We start from the raw sequence: 16,234 nt of genomic DNA, 5'->3' as shown, positions 1-16,234 counted from the left end.
AGTTAAATGGGACCCAGATCTTCCTGACTCCAAGATCTGCCTTCTGTCTTCTATACCACACTTTGATGTAAATGCCACATAGAATTATGATCTTTAGGCAGACCTAATACCTCAGTGAAAAAAAAGATAAGGCAATCTGGCAGTTTTAAACATCTAAGATTCCAAAACAAATTTCTAAAACCTAAATCACTCTTTCACACTCAAGCAAAATCCACTGAATTCCAGGGAAAACAAACATTAATGTTTGAAAATATTTTAAAAAGATTGTTCCTCAAATCCCTAATGAAAAGATTGCTTTAATCCCTGTTCTATCTCTCTTCTCAGACCGTTAGAAGAACCGCAGTGTACAAAAAAGGAGGCCTGGAGTCTTAATACCTTGGTTTAAATTTGGATTTTTCTACCTGGGCAAGTCACTTAATCTCTCTCAGCCTCAGTTTCGTTATCTATAAAATGGAGATAGTAATAGCCCCTACCTCCCTCAGAGGGTTTTTGGGATTGGCAGATGAAATAGCATAGGTAAAACATTTTGCAAACTTCAAAGTCCTGCTATCCCATGGATGACTCAAATTGAGACAGATGCCACCTTGAGTGAGTGGAAACTGATCTCTAAACTTCAAAATGGTGACCAGAGCAATTATCATGAAAGCAGCTCCAAAACACTATGATTCTACTTGCTCTGAGCTGCAGGGAAAAAAATAAGCCACAGGCTAAACCTTGGTCTCTGAGTCAGAGGGGTTTCCCACCACTAAGCTAAAATAATCATTCCAGCTACCACTGTACACATAAGTATTATGTGAACAGATCAGAAAATGGTCAACAATTTGGATGAAAATTCCTTAATGGGAATCAACTCCAATTCAAATCTTGCCTTTGCCACTGCTCCTAAGGTGGCCCTGAACAAATCACTGTTCTTCTCTGGATAACAAAGTTGTACATTTGTACAATTGGTCTAGGGGATTTTGAAGGTCCCCAAACCTAGACTCTAGAACCCTAGGCACCATGCAAGCTAAGTTGCTGGAGAGCTCCCTGGAATCTCAACAGGTATTGAAAACTTATTTTAACACTCATAGCCCAAGGAAACAATGGCTCAGAACAGAAAATAGACTCATCACCAACCTCCTAAGTCCCTTCTTTCTCTTCTCCCTTCCCCCATGCGTATACCTCACCTCTCCCACCCCGACCAATGATTTATCTATTTCTCTCTGTCTTTATTTTTTTTTCCTTTCCCATATTCTTTCCCTTAATTGGTCATAATATAGAGCTAAAGTGTTTTTTATTATTTGCTATGTTATTGAATAATACATAACAGACACAATAATAATATAGAACCAAAGTCTTTTTTCGCTATATTATTGAATAATAATATATAATATAGAGCTGAAGTATGTTTATTATTTGCAATATTACTGAATCAAGCAGCCGTGTGTTGTGGTAGACAGAGAGCTGCTTCCCAGGCAGGAAGATGTGGGGTCATATCCTATCTGTTACACACTCCTGTGGAATCAACTATAGGTTACTTAACCACTCACTGCCTCCAGCTAATGCCCCGGGACTGTAAGTTACAGATGAGCTCCAGACATACATTAATAGAGACTTTCCCACCTGGAGGTCCCTAGACTCCAGACCAATGGAAGCACTGGTCCAGGGATGGGGAAATAATAATGATGCTGATCTACAGCCGAAGGAGGCTGGTAGTGTACTTCTCATCTCTTGATCTGAACTAAAAATCAGATGAAAGGTTTCTATTATACTTTTAAAACTATTGAATAAGTTACCTTTTTCTCCCTCTTAGGCTTTAATTTTTTTTAAAGTAGGCCAGTGGCCCTCAATTAAAAAAAAGTACCTTATCCTTATTAGATCCTAACAAAGGAAAAAATGATTTTTAAAAGTTCAACTTTTTTGATTAAGTTTTTTAGGGGTTTTGTTGGTGCAGCCCTGTGACTTCACTGATATTGGGAGTTCCCTAAGAGGCGATGACTCCCTCTGCCATCGCAGAGGAGCCCCTGCTCTTCAGCAGAGAGAGTTGGAGGTGTCCAGGGCCCAGAGAAGTCACCCCGAGAGGTGGTAAGCAGCAGGACCTGGAGCCAGCTGTCCTCTAAAACCATGGCTCTATCTACTACCCTAAGCTGTCACTCAAACTAGAAATAGAACAGGTTTTTATAAATACTTGCATTTTTAAAAGCTGCCAATCTGTTCAATGACCTTCATCTAAAGAATTATTTTATGGAAACCAACTTCCTCACCTCCCCTAGTCTCTAAAGACCCAGGTTAGGGCACTCAGGTTAATAGGAATAGTTGAGAAATTCTTCTTGAAGCACCTATAAATCCTGTATTTGTGAATCACCACTGATGCTTATTTTATTTTATTTTACTTTTTTTGGTGAGGCAGTTGGGGTTAAGTGACTTCCCCGGAGTCACACAGCTAGTGAGTGTTATGTGTCTGAGGATGGATTTGAACTCAGGTTCTCCTGACTCTAGGGCCAGTGCTCTACCTACTGAGCCACCTAGCTGCCCCCCATTGCTGCTTACTAACGTTTCTGTTTCATGATGAGGCAACGATTACTAGAGAAGAATGCAGCCTTCTTGGGATGGGAAGATATCAGGTTAAAATTCTACTTCTGAAACTTGGGGCCAAGTCACTGAACTTCTCTGAGACCAGCCTCCTCATCTGTAAAATGGGGATGCATAATGACTCACACCTCCACCCACACAGGCTGCTGGGAGGAAAGCACTCGGTCTAGAAGTGCTATGGAAATGGGGGAAGGGGGTGTCTAACTGCCTCCCTCCGCAAACAGAGGTGGGCTTCACATACAGAAATCGCAAAGGGCAAAGAAAATCACATTGTGTCCTTGGAGTGATTTAAAAATTGGTCATGTCCGTCGGCTGATCTCTTAATACCAACACGTTAGTTAATGCTTTATTATTTTGCTCTTTAAAGTGTGCCTACTAAGCCCTGAGGGGTATGTAAAAACTCCACTTAGTCTAAGGATCATTTATTAAGAGCACATACTCTATGTAATGGGCTAGGCTAGGGACAGATATCAAGATGAAACAAAACAAGCCCCTGAAGTCAAGGTGCTTTACAATCTGCAGGACAGGTTAAGACTAGGGCATGACTATGGGAAAAGCTCCAAAAAGAGGACCATGCAGCTTGCACAAAGGGAAGGCTTACTTCTAGCTAGACAGACCAGAGAACCTTTCCTGGAGGAAATGGCAGCTGCTATAGAGCTCAAAGGAGAGTCAGCAGGCAGAAGGGAGTGGGTAAGTCTACCCCAGCACTGGGATTGCTACAGGCAAAGTAACCGCAGTGAAAGCAGGCAGGACAGAACTGAAGAGAGGCCTGTTGTCCAGGATGAGGGTCAAACAGAATGAGTTAGGGGCATAGTGAGATGAGGCTGGAAGAAAGCCGTGACTTCCAAAGCAAAGACTTTGTGCTTTATTTGCTAGGAAAGGGCAGCCTCTGAAAGTTTCTGAGTAGGAACATGATGTGGTCAGAGGGGTACAGTAGGCAGATTCTTTCAGGCAGCTGTGTGGAGGATGATGGGAGAAGCTGAAGCCTGGAGAACATGTTATTATTATAGTCCAGGCAGGGGGTAACAAAGACACGGCCTAGGGTGAGTATAGTCGGAGTGGAAAGATGGGGGTATGTGGGAGAAAAAAAAAAGGCAGGACCCAAGGACTCTACAACTGGATGTGAGAGGGCTGAAGAGAAAAGGAAGAAAGGGCAAAAAAACCAGGGAAAGGCTCTGAGTCTAGGAGGACTAGGAAGTAGCAGCAAAAGCAGGTTTGGGAGCAAGAAGGGCAGCATTTGGAAAGAAGAGCCAAGATAATGAGTGGAATTTGGGAGGTGCTGGGTTGAATGTGAGGGCAAGGACATCCAACCAGGGATGGCTAGCAGGTTGCTGAAAATGCAAGGCAGAGCTTAAAGGCAGAGGCCAGGGCTGGAGGCCAGTGTTGGGAAGGCTAAGAGAGCCTTGAAAACAGATAAGAAGGAGAGGGGAGGGGACAGAAGAGAAAAGGGGAGTGGGGAGCAGAGAGGAGGGACAAGGCCTGTGCACAGGCGCTCTGGGGCTCCAGACACTGTATGCTTGGCACATAGCAGGCACTTTTTGCTTAACTACATCGTTTTACAGGCTGATTTAAATCCACAGACAGTGTCTGGTTAGACAGAAAACTTAGACGTTGTCAGAAAGAAAGAAAAAGAAAGAAAGGAGGAAGGAAAGAAGAAAGAAGGAAGGAAGAAAGAGAGAGAGAGAGAAAGAAAGAGAAAGAAAGAAAGAAAGAAAGAAAGAAAGAAAGAAAGAAAGAAAGAAAGAAAGAAAGAAAGAAAGAAAGATTCCAAAGCCCAAGATACTCTATGGATAATGTTCTGTCTCCAAGCCCTTGGTATTTAAATGTGGTGATCATTATCAGGAATTATCTGAATTAAAACTGCTACGGCAGTACTTTTGGACCAGATTTCTCTGGCATAAAGAACTCCCAGGTGAAGAAGAAACTCTTTTCTCCTAATGCAGATCAGCCCTTGATGTGCAGAAGCAACTTAAAGTCTCAGAGAATCCCCTGAGGCATGTTCTGGCAGGTTCAGAGCCCAGCTCGGGTTCAGAAGGCTCTTCTTAAATGGCAGAGGCCAGTCTTCCTGACTCAGAGGCCAGCTCTCTGGGCTATACCATGCTATTCCTTGTGGTCTTACATAGGTTATATTTTGGGATGACTCAAATCCATGTTTGAATTGAATAAGAGGTTCAAACTATTTTTATTTGCAATGAACACTCTATTCAGTCATCTTTTGAATGAAAACAGGTGAGAAATGTCACCACATTTGTAAAGTAGCAGAGTGAGGGACTCTAGGATAACACAAGAACTTGAAAAGAAAAATGTGAATTAAAGCCCATTCTTTCATTTCGTACCTGGAAGAAAAACAAAAGGAAGTCAACCACCCACTGGAATAAGGACAAATGATCCACCACTGGGAATCAAGAATGGGATCTACAACTGTTCTCGTGAGTGAGCTATAAATTGTTTATTCTGTAATTTTAACTCTTCTTGAAATATGAAACTGGGAATGGGGGCACACTGGCCAATTAGTCAAGAGATCTGGATTCTAATCTGTAACGTATGTTGACTTTGCTTAACTGAGTTCTCCCCCCAACCAGTTACGTAGCTTTGGATAAGGGATTGATTTGCTTTGGACTTCAATATCCCCTCTTGTAAATAAAGGGGCAGGAGGAGATCTCTAAGCTACTCTCTAACTCTAGAACCCTATCTTTCTAGGGCAGGGGTGGGGAACCTGTGGCCCTGAGGCCACATGTGGCCCTCTAGGTCCTCAAGTGTGGCCCCTAATAAAAGGATTTGTTCTGTAAAACTTGGACTCAGTCAAAAGGCTGAACCCAAGGACCTAGAAGGCCACATGTGGCCTTGAGGCTGCAGGTTCCCCACTCCTGTTCTAGGGGATGCTCCCATGCATATAAACATCACGTGTCCTGTTATTAAGTGAAAGTGTTTGACAAGACTGAAAACGAATTTTTTTAAATTAATTTCACACTTACATGATTAATAACAAAACAGAACACCTAAATAATAGGTCCTCCAAAATTTGAATCAATAAAAGGGAAAAAACCCACAGGATGTACTCTCCAAATAATAAGCAAAACTATACTGCTATTTCTTTAAGCCAAAAAAATGTGTTCCTTGGCTTGTCAAGGAACAAACTTTTATCACCTTTCCTTGAACACATGCTGCCATAGAGACTGTTTCTGGCTAACAAAAGAATTGATAAACAGATCCTTTTCCTAGCCCAGAACATAACCCCTCCAGAAAGTCCTTTTCAGGTCAAATCCTGAGTCCTGTGTTCCACGGGTCCTTGGCACCATCGTTTTACACAAGCAGCTGCCTGGATTGATATATCAGGACCCTCAGCTCAGTGAGTCATCTCCTCATCAGCTCTTCTGAGCCACCTTCACCTCCCAGGGATCACTTCTCTACCTTGGAAAGGTCATGCTCCCAATCCCTTTCTAAAAGGTAACAGGATGCCTTCTGTTTGCCATGACGGCAATTCAGTTCTGTCTTAGAAGTACAGCCATGATAAGTGGGAAGGTTCTTCTCTGGCCACGTGAGGGAAGGAGGGTAGCCGCCTGAGGCACTGCCCTCACCTCAGTGAGGGAGATTCAAAAAGGAACAATAATTCATGCGTCCACTGTGCCTTCCACTTGATGATCTCGGACCATGAAGAATGCACTGAATGATCCTCACAATGGGGTTGGGTTTTTTTAAATGCCATATTTAAAAGAACACACTAGTCCAGTAAGCAGAAGACTGAAACAAGTAGCTAAGGAATTTTTTAAATAAAATTATTTAATTGGGCCTAAGTTATCTGACTGTAGAAACAGCCCTGCAGAGTGCCTCTAATCAATCAGCAAGTATTTATTAATTGCCTACTATGTGCCAAGTTCTAGGGATTGAAAGACAAAAGAAACAGCCCTGCCGTCGAGGAGCATGTGTTTCATTAGTGGAAACAACATGAACACATGGAGCGTGTCCCCAAAGTTTTAGTGTAGTTAAAGCCACGAAAGCTAACAACTGCACTAAGACTTTTGGGATACCCGGTATAAGTCTATCCAAGACAGATTAAAAACAAATATAGGGGCAGCTAGGTGGCGCAGTGGATAGAGCACCGACCCTGGAGTCAGAAGGACCTGAGTTCAAATCCGGCCTCAGACACATAACACTCACTAGCTGTGTGACCCTGGGCAAGTCACTTAACCCCAACTGCCTCACCACACAAAGCAAATACAAAGTGATTTGGGGACAGGAAACACCTTGAGCTGGGGTGGATCAGAAAAGGCTTCATACAGAAGGTACGTCAGACACTTAGTAGTCTTCAGATCCTGGCAATTCAATGAATTTTAATGTGCTTAAGGTAACTCTCCAGGACTTAACTGCTAAGTCAAAGCCTATCTGCAGCTGCTTCAGTGAAGGGAATTCCCACAACAGGAGTCCACAGAGTTCCCTTCATCTAGTCAACAAATATGTATGAAGCACCTACTATGTGCCAGCCTCTGTGCTACGGGCTGAGAATATGAAGAACAAAAGACAGGGCCTGATCTCAAGAAGCTGAGGGTGGGGGGTGGGGATGAGGGGAAGGACAGCCTGCCAACCACTGTGCACAAACCAAATACAGAGGGGATAAATTGGGGCGGCGAGATGGGGCATTGGATAGAGCACTGGCCCTGGAGACAGGAAGACTCATCTTCCTGAATTCAAATCTGGCCTCGGATACTTACTAACTGTGTGACCCTGGATGAGTCACTTAACCTTGTTTGCCTCAGTTTCCTTATCTATAAAATGAGCTGGAGAAGGAAATGGCAAACCACTCCAGCATCTCTGCCAAGAAAACCCTAAATGGGGTCACAAAAGTCAGACACGACTGAGATGACTGAATAACAGTCACAAATTGGAGATAATCCTGAGAGAAGGCACCAGCATTAAGGGGGCGCAGCAAGAAAGGCGTCTTGCAGAAGGGGGGATTTAGGCTGAGCTACACTTCCTTCCATGCTCTCCTGAAGCAACTCCTCATTGCCCCTGCTGGGGGGGGGGTATAGGAGAGAAAGCCCCTTCCCCTCTGCTTTGTGAGGCACTAGGAAAATAACAAAGGAGCAGTGCTCAAGGCGGATGGTTTGGAGGGCATCTACTCCTCACCTGACCAATCAGAATGAGTGCCCTGGGTCTCTGTTCTGACCAACCCCCTAATAAGATCTTCAGGCAGTCTACAAATCCAGGAGCGGACCGTTGCCTAATTCTCACCTTCCTTTCCCTAGAAGTGAGTAACCAGCACACAACTGCACATCTGGGCCCAATTAGGGGCTAAATTTCAATAATGGTTCTCACTTTGAAGCTGTTTTCAGGTTTGTGAGCACTTTACATGAATGATCTTGCAACTGAAGTACTTAGTAGGGGCTATTAGTGTGTCCATTTTACAGGAGGAAACTGAGGGTCAGAGAGGCTAAGTGATTTGTCTGGGGTCACACAGCTAATGAATTTCTGAGTCTGAATTTGAACCTAAATCTTCCTGGCTCCACGTCCAGCCCCTCTGTTCAGCGTGCCAAGCTGGTTCTCTTGTACTGTGGTTACTTTGAACCTCATCACTTAGGTTCTGTGTGTGAATGGAATTTCCTGAAGACAGTATCCACTCAGAAGCATATAGCAGTGAAAGATGGATGCCCAAGCAGACAAAATTTCAGAGAGAGAAGAGACTCCACACCAGTACAGAAACTCTCAAATCATCTGTTTTCTCATCAAAATTTGATCAGGTCTCAAGCCCAGGTCAGCAGGACCAGAAGGCTCAAAAAAGCCACTCCCACAGTCTTATTTAAGGAATAATCAAACATCTTCAAGCTAGGAAAATTGGGTGAGTATCAACATGTGTTTTCCTACAAAGGATGATGCCTTCTCAGGGTGCTGGCCAGGACTGCACTCTGAGGAGTTCTTCCCACCACGGATGATGCCATCATCTCCATCTCACTAAGTGCTTTGCAAACCTTTAAGCTCTAGACACGGTGCTCCATGAGTCTTAGTGCAAGCTTTCCAGCACACTGAGACTTTTGGGACAACCTGTACAAATGCATGTATGTATGTATGAACGTAGGCATGACAGCGAGGCGTCATAGTGGATAGAATACCAGACTTGGAGTCAGAAAAATCTGGATGAGAAGCTGGCCTCAGATGCCAGCTGTGCAACCCCAAACAAGTTGTTTAACAGCCTCCTCCCAGTTTCCTCATCTTTAAAATGGGGATAATAATAGCAGCTGCCTCCCTCACAGGATCACTGTGAGACTTTAATGAGATAAGAGATGGGAAGTGTTCCAAAAGTCTGGAAATGCCACATTAGATATTATTCTTAGTCTACAAATTCCTTCACAACAGAGCACCTCTGAGCTGGCAGAGAGCTCAGAGGCCATCTCAGTCCCAAGAGCATGAGGCTGAGAATTCCCACTACAACATCCCCAAGCGGCCTCTCTTCTTGCCCCTCATCTCACGATAGGGAGTGACTGTATCGCAAAAACACACACCCCTCACCTGCCATGCCAGCACCCCATTAAATTATAACACAAATCTAGAACCTACCTCAGACTTGAGAGAATGCCAAATACTATAGAATTTCCCTCTGTGAACATTACTGTGTGACTGTCAAATTGATAACTATTAAGTAGCTCATAATCAATGGGGAGAGGGGAATGCCATTTCACATGGGAATTAATTCTAAAACAGCATCAGAAAGAAAACATTTCTAGCACCGTACGTAATTGGATTTCTGAAAAAATGCCCCTCTGCCTGGAACAAAATTCAATCTGGAAAAGTTTACACTCAGACACCTTCCAAAACTTCATGTGACTTGATCCCCAATTCAAGTATTAAATTAAAATGAAGATGATGCCAGTGAGTAGTGATTCCTTTCCATCTTAAAAGGAGATTTTTTTTTTCTGGAAATACAAATCATATCACTTCATGTTACAGTTGTGTCTATAGCTCCACACCACCAGTCAGCGCAGTCAATTTAGTGGAAAAATGCAAAGCAGCTGACTGAGCTGACTAACCAGTTCAGGCAAAATGATAGAACCAATTGGAAAAGGAGAAGTGGAAGTTTCAAATCACATCTCTCTTCCTAGCTCTTTGCAAATAAAAGAGTGACAGAGCCACATCAAGAGAGCAGAATGTGAAACTTCGTGCCAAATACTTCGAGGAGAAACCGTGTTTTTGCAATGAAGAGAAAAAAAAAGCATGATAAAAACAGAAATATAATCTTCCTTTCTATCTAACTCTGAAAAAGATGACTGATTTATACTAGCATTAAGATAAAATAGTTCCATTTATATAATCTTGGTATCAAGCATCATCCTCAAACATTTTTTCACAGTGATTCCTCTGAAAATTGAGATTTGCCAGAAAAGTTTTAACACATTCAAATACGCTCACTCTGGCACTGTGATAGCACATCTCAAACAACTGGGCGTGCTGCTCATTCATTCAAGTATTTACGGAATTATCTATTTAATCTATCAGAAATTCTTTCTCACATCTTGGGGAAGGCTCAAAACACTAGATGCTGGGGCTAGAAAGAACCAAAACATTCCCCTTCTTTGTGGAACTTAGACCTGTGTACAAGTCATTGCTCTCACCTTGTTATCAGAGAGAGTGGAATCCGGTATCTCAGAGTATCTCTAGCTAATCAATAGTATCAAGTTTCTAGGGATGATTATACTACAACTCGCCTTAAAATTTATACTTTACACACATATAAAGACTATCACTGTAGACTCAAGTATCCCAACTGATGGCAATTATTGTCACTTCAGAAATTTTGTCCGCAGGAAGCAGAAAAGACATAAATTTGATCAAAGAAAATCATCACCACTAGTGTTGAAAAGTTTTCCAGTTTTCAAGATAAGGCTTCCTAACGGCTTACTTAGCACTGGACTTTTCCTAAGACTAGAGCTAGTCAAAAGAAATTCACTCTCAAGGGCACAAAACTCTAGAGCAGCGTTTCTTAAACTTTTTCAGTGCTTAGAATTGGACAGATCCGATGGAATACCTATCCTATTCAATCCTACTTACAATCAAAGGAATGAGAAAAAAAAAACAAAAAAACAATTCACCATCAAAATAAAGGGGTGATAAAAGCTAGGCTTGTGGAGGAAATCACTGAATCAATATCCTTTCTTTAAAAATTCACTATTAAAAAAGAAATGTATTTTCATGGGTAAGTAACCCACAGACCACTTGGAAGATCACTTCCAAACTAAGGCTGCAAGAATGTAAAACTTATCTTGCTGTCAGAAAGATTTCCTGTTCCAGAAAATCAAGAGATTTTCTTGTACCCTAATATGACTCTCTTCTTAAAGGTTTGAGCAGGTTGCCAGGGTAGAGGGTAGGGACAGGGTAGGTATGTATATGGGGGGAGGGGACTATGGTCAAATGTCTTTTCTGGACTTTATTCCATGAAACACACCACTTGTTAAGAATGCAAAATGTATCCCTCTTGTATACAGCTAATAAAGAGGAGGACATTCCACATATTTGAACAAGGCAAAAAATAAAATAAAAAATTGCATTTCACTTATAAGTTTAATAATTTGAATTCTCTCAATATTCCAGATAACCTAAAATATGAAAATAAAATAACAATGAGGTCAAGATAGACTTAGTCATTTACTTTTCATGTATTTTTCTGAGAACTAGTTTCTATAAAGCTATACTGATTGATACTGGTGGGAGAACAATATTAAAGGTGATTCCTTCTGAATGCTGAGCCTAAACATATGCCAATTGCCACTGAGTGATTGATGTGGCAGAATAAGATCATTTAAATACATATCGTCTGGGGCTATATTTCCTCCAGGGGAGGAAGAATACAGTATTAAGAATGACCCACAGCCTAGTGCAGTGAAACCAAGATGCATCCTTTTGGCATTTCTGGCTTGACCAACAGGAAGTAGGAAATGACAGTCCATTTGATAGATGGTGCAACTGTTTCCTACTTTCTACCATGCTGTGTTACTGAATAGTAGGAAATATTTATGGTTGGGTCATTATAAATCAAACTGACAGGTTTCAACACTGTTGGGCTTAGGACACACCACTGTGAATATGCATGAGTTTACCAAACTCCAACTGATGTTGAATCCACCAAACATCATTTGGTAGGTGGAAAAACAGTCTCTCACACTCATTTTTTAAAAACCCTTTAAGCTTTGGGTTTAATACAGTCTCTAAGGATGGCCCATATAGTCAGTCACTGAGTCCATGCTCAGAATGAATGATCTCTACACAGAATGCTTAAATTCAACCCAACCGGCCATTCGCCTGTTCCAGCTCCCAGACGTAAGTGACAACAAACATGGTACCTTTTTGCACTGGTTGACAATTTCGCAGCAGTCTTGCTAGAGATCTTGCCTTCCTTTTTCTTGGGTTGCACTTGCTCTCTTTCCTGTTCCTGCTGCACCCCTTCACGCTGGTCTCCATCAGAACTGCCTCCGCTAGTACTTGGGCTGTCGTCAACTCTTTGCCCTTCAGTGGACATCTTAAATGCTGTGTTGAAGTCCCAAAATAAGTGAATTAGCTTTTCCTTATGGTAGAAAAGAACACACATACATCTAAAATCTTGTGGCATTGAGCAGTATGACAATAAGGATTAGGCCAGTGGTTTCACTGGGCAAGGTAACTAAATCACTGATGGGGAACCTCCTTGGAGCCATGGAGGTTGACATCTTCTCTACAACTTATTCAGGAACCGCCTAGAGCACTGAGATGAAGAGATCTGCCTGGATTCATACAGCCAGTAGGTGTCTGAGGCCAAACTTAAAATTAGATCTTTTTAAGTTCTGAGGCTGGTTTTCTTTATTCACCATCAATCCCCTACCAATCAATCCAAGAAGAAGGGAGAAAAAAGATACACTCAAGACAAGACACGGCATCTAAGAGGAATTAAGGGAGCAGTTCTCATAACTAGAGGGTAGTTTATACCTAGAGGAGTACAGTATAGCACAATGAGCAGCGGACTTGGAATCAAGAGGAATCCATGTTCAAATCCCAGTATTTCTATCTAAAGACAACCCCCCCCCCAGCACTCCCAGAGGCTGAGTACTCCCTATTGAAGAGGAAAGAACTGATGAATCACTAGAAAATCCTTTTTAGAGAAGTAGGCCCTGTAAGACAGCTCTGAAAGCCACTAGAAGGGAAATCTCACTGTCTCTGTACCTATTCCATGAATGGAGAACATCAGTCTCCCTAGCTGTGACATCTTTTATGAGCACTAAAGTCACTTAATAGAATACTGAAATTTTATATCGGTATGTTTCATGTCTAGCTCTAACACAGCTACTGTATTTCTTGATTTTTTTTCCAATTTTTTTTACTTTACTTTAATCATAAGCTTAGATTTCACATTGATTTTCTTGAACTTATTTCCTTCCTTTAAAATTAACCAGATGTGTGTATATAAGAGCACATCAGTGTGTATGTGAGTGTACATCTTGTGTAGGATGTGGCAATAACTATTGCTGACTGTGTTTTTAGCAATGTGATACAAGACTATTTTGTACCACTTATGACAGAAGCTGTGTGTAGCATGTCATAAACAGGGAAATCCTCGACTGAATAAAATTCTTCCTGAGATTTTTTGCTGAAGCCACTTCAGCTGCACCAACTATACCTGAAGTTTGGTTTCTAATGCAGTGTAACAGAAATAACAACAATAACATTTACATAGTTCTTTAAGGTATGGCAAAGCACTTGCCATATCCAGTGCAACCTCCTCATTTTACAAATGAGGAAACTTAGGACTGGCGAGGGTTAGTGACTTTCTAAGGTCATATAGGTAATAGTAGGGGCAGGATTTGAACCTACGTCCTCCAATTCCAAATTTCCACTACCTCCACTACCTTCCGGGCCTCCTTTTATATTTGTTTCAACAAGCTGTCTTCATTTGTTATCTTCTCAATAAATATTCGCACACAGAATTTGGAATTCAACATTTTAAAAAACAAAATGTTAAAAATTATTTTTACATGTAATCAGAAAAAAATAAAATATTAAATATATTTTTAAAAGTAAAAATATTCTCATATAAATGTCTGCAGAGCATATCTACAGGGTCATGGTATGAGAGCAGCCCACAATTTGAATTTAATATTTGTAAAATCACTGTCCATATGTTATTTCATTTGACAGAAACTTTCACACACTGATCTAGGCAAAGATAGAGAAAACAAAAAGAAATTAGTATCAGAAGGCAGAAGCTAAACATACCTTAAAAATTTTTCGGACAAATGTTGACATTTTAAAAATATACTTTCCTAATGAAGATGAAAAATGTGCTAGTTGGAAGACACATTATGTTATCAAAATCTCAAATTGCCAAAGGGTGTGAACTCCTCTGGCCATTCTGCCAATTTTACATGTAAACAAATACTTAATACATTGCATCTCCTTTCCAAATGTGAGAATAAAATGAATTGTTTCTGACTATGTTTTTGAAATTCTTGATTAGAAAAAAAGTATGGAAAAAGCTGATTGCCTTTCCCCAGTGAAGCTAATTTCCAAAAAGAGAAAGTACTTTTTAGAACAGTCTTAATTAGATTTAAATGCAGAAAAGGGGTGCTTTGTTGAATCTCCAAAATAAAAATCAACCAAAAATTCCTGAAGCTGAAAACCTCACACTCCCCAAATCATGTCCTTGGGAATTACGGTTTTAAAAAATAATTCACATTTTTACCAAAGCAAATTCCTAGGTATTAGACCAGTTTTTTAACCTAGAAAGACAAACAAACCCCAAGGCTATGAACCAGAGCTCCCTCACAATAGCAGTTTGAAATCAGTTACAATTTTCAAATGCCTATTTGGATTTCATAGCTATCCCACCTTCATTTACCTTCAGAAGCAAAATACTATGTAGTATTTCCTAAACAACTTCGAATCATGGTTATGTTATGAAGGTTTGTATATTGACCTTTCCTGAACATATTTACTTTAAGAAACTCACAAACTGTTCAAGTTTACAAAACATGCTGTTGAAATAACTACAGTCCTGAAATTAGCAAAATATTTTTAATGAAGCCCACATGTTCATTGAATATCAAGCACAATGATTCTGGTGTAAATATTACTTCTTACTGAAAAAAAAAATCACTTTCACTCCATGAGGCCAGGTTACAATCCAAGAGATAAATGTTCTGACGGTAGCCCACAGTGTGTAATTATAATAACAAGTCATGCCAGATTTTTTTTTTAAACAAGAAAATGCTTAGTTTGTCATTTAATGTCTAGCTGTTTTCTTTTCTGTTCGTGTTTTTCCCCTTCTGCCCTTTTTCAAAAACAAAGGTTTAGTCCATTTCTATCACTGTGTACAAAAGCTATCACAATCCAAATTTAAGCAAAACCATCAGACATATTTAATTCAATTCAAATGAAACACTAGTCAAACACCTACAAAGTGCCAAGTTCTAGGGAGAGAAAGAGGACACTTCCTTACCCTTGAAGGGCTTACATTCTACATGCACAAAGAGAAGTAAATACAAAGTGATTTGAGGAAGGAGAAAACACTAAAAACCTTCGTGAAAGTGAGTTCCTTGATCTTGTGTTTTCCGAGGAGATAACAGAAATTATATCTACACCAGAGCAGGTCTATTACATAAACATATAGTTAGAATGGGAGAAGGTATGATGAGCATAGGAATAAGTGGGGAAATACAGAATGGCTAAGATTTTATGAAAACTTTCATACATTATGTCACTGCTAAGAACCAAGAAGTTTCAATATCGTCTAGGTCAAAAAGCATATTATTACCTGGAAGGTCTAGGGTGAATTATTAGACATTTAGAAACACCCCACCAAAAAAAAAAGCTAGGCATAAGAACCGCAAAGAAGGCTTAACCTTTGTCCAGGATGGGAAATAATTTGAGGCTCAGACTTAGCACTTCTCTTTACACTTTTAAGTAAACATATGATGAGGCACCTCATTTAAAAAAAAAAAAAAGCAACTACATAGAAAGATGAATCCTGGAAACATGCAAATGGGTCCAGCAAGGAGAGTGCCTGGGATCACGTCTCTCTCATTCTCTCATATTCTCATTTTCTCTCTCTCTCTCTCTCTCTCTCTCTCTCTCTCTCTCTCTCTCTCTCTCTCCCCCCCCCCCCCCATGAGCCTTAATTTCCTTAAGGGAAGATGAAATACACATTCCTCATCATTCCTGCAAAGAAGCAATACTCCCATCTTCATTAGAAAAGGTAAAGGGCAAAAAGATCAAAACACAGTGGGGGGGGGAACCCCACCACCAAACAAACCCACGGAATCCGGTTTCCAACCAGGCCGGTGTAAGCTGTAGAAAAGAGACCAGAGGAACAAAAATGTGCTGTCTGCCACTGCTCCAAAGTGTGACAGGCACCAGGCAGCACAAAAGACCAATACACCGCACAGTCCACACCGAGACACACACGTACACCAACCACCGGGTCTTTTCCGGCCGGGCAAAGGGGGGGGGGTGGGGGGGGGGGGGGGAAGGGAGGGAGGAGATGGAAGGGAACCAGAGAAGTCACATGTCATGGAGAAGATACAATGTGCAATCATTTTGCAATTAGAGAAAATCGCAAAAGATTAAACTGGACACTTTTCAACCTGACATTTCTGCTGTACTTTCCAAAGACTTAGTTGCCAGAGCTTTGGAGAGAGGGAGGGAGGGGGGG

The 16,234-nt window shown here is 41.1% G+C and overlaps 1 protein-coding gene across 1 annotated transcript in view; it reads right to left on the bottom strand.

The window, feature by feature from the left end:
• The window catches only part of LOC114050286 (ubiquitin-conjugating enzyme E2 E2), a 415,703-nt gene that overhangs the window by 398,729 nt on the left and 740 nt on the right, over positions 1 to 16,234 (bottom strand). The window contains exon 2 of the mRNA XM_027871898.1: positions 11,898 to 12,081. Within this exon, the coding sequence (XP_027727699.1) occupies positions 11,898 to 12,073 (176 nt within the window). The 5' untranslated portion in view covers positions 12,074 to 12,081. The remainder of the gene's footprint in view (positions 1 to 11,897; positions 12,082 to 16,234) is intronic.

Source organism: Vombatus ursinus, unplaced genomic scaffold (assembly GCF_900497805.2).
Source record: "Vombatus ursinus unplaced genomic scaffold, bare-nosed wombat genome assembly UNPS02014799.1, whole genome shotgun sequence".
Taxonomy (NCBI): Eukaryota; Metazoa; Chordata; class Mammalia; order Diprotodontia; family Vombatidae; genus Vombatus; species Vombatus ursinus.
The sequence above is the reverse complement of the archived record's forward strand: the minus strand, read 5'-3'. Positions and strand labels throughout refer to the sequence as shown.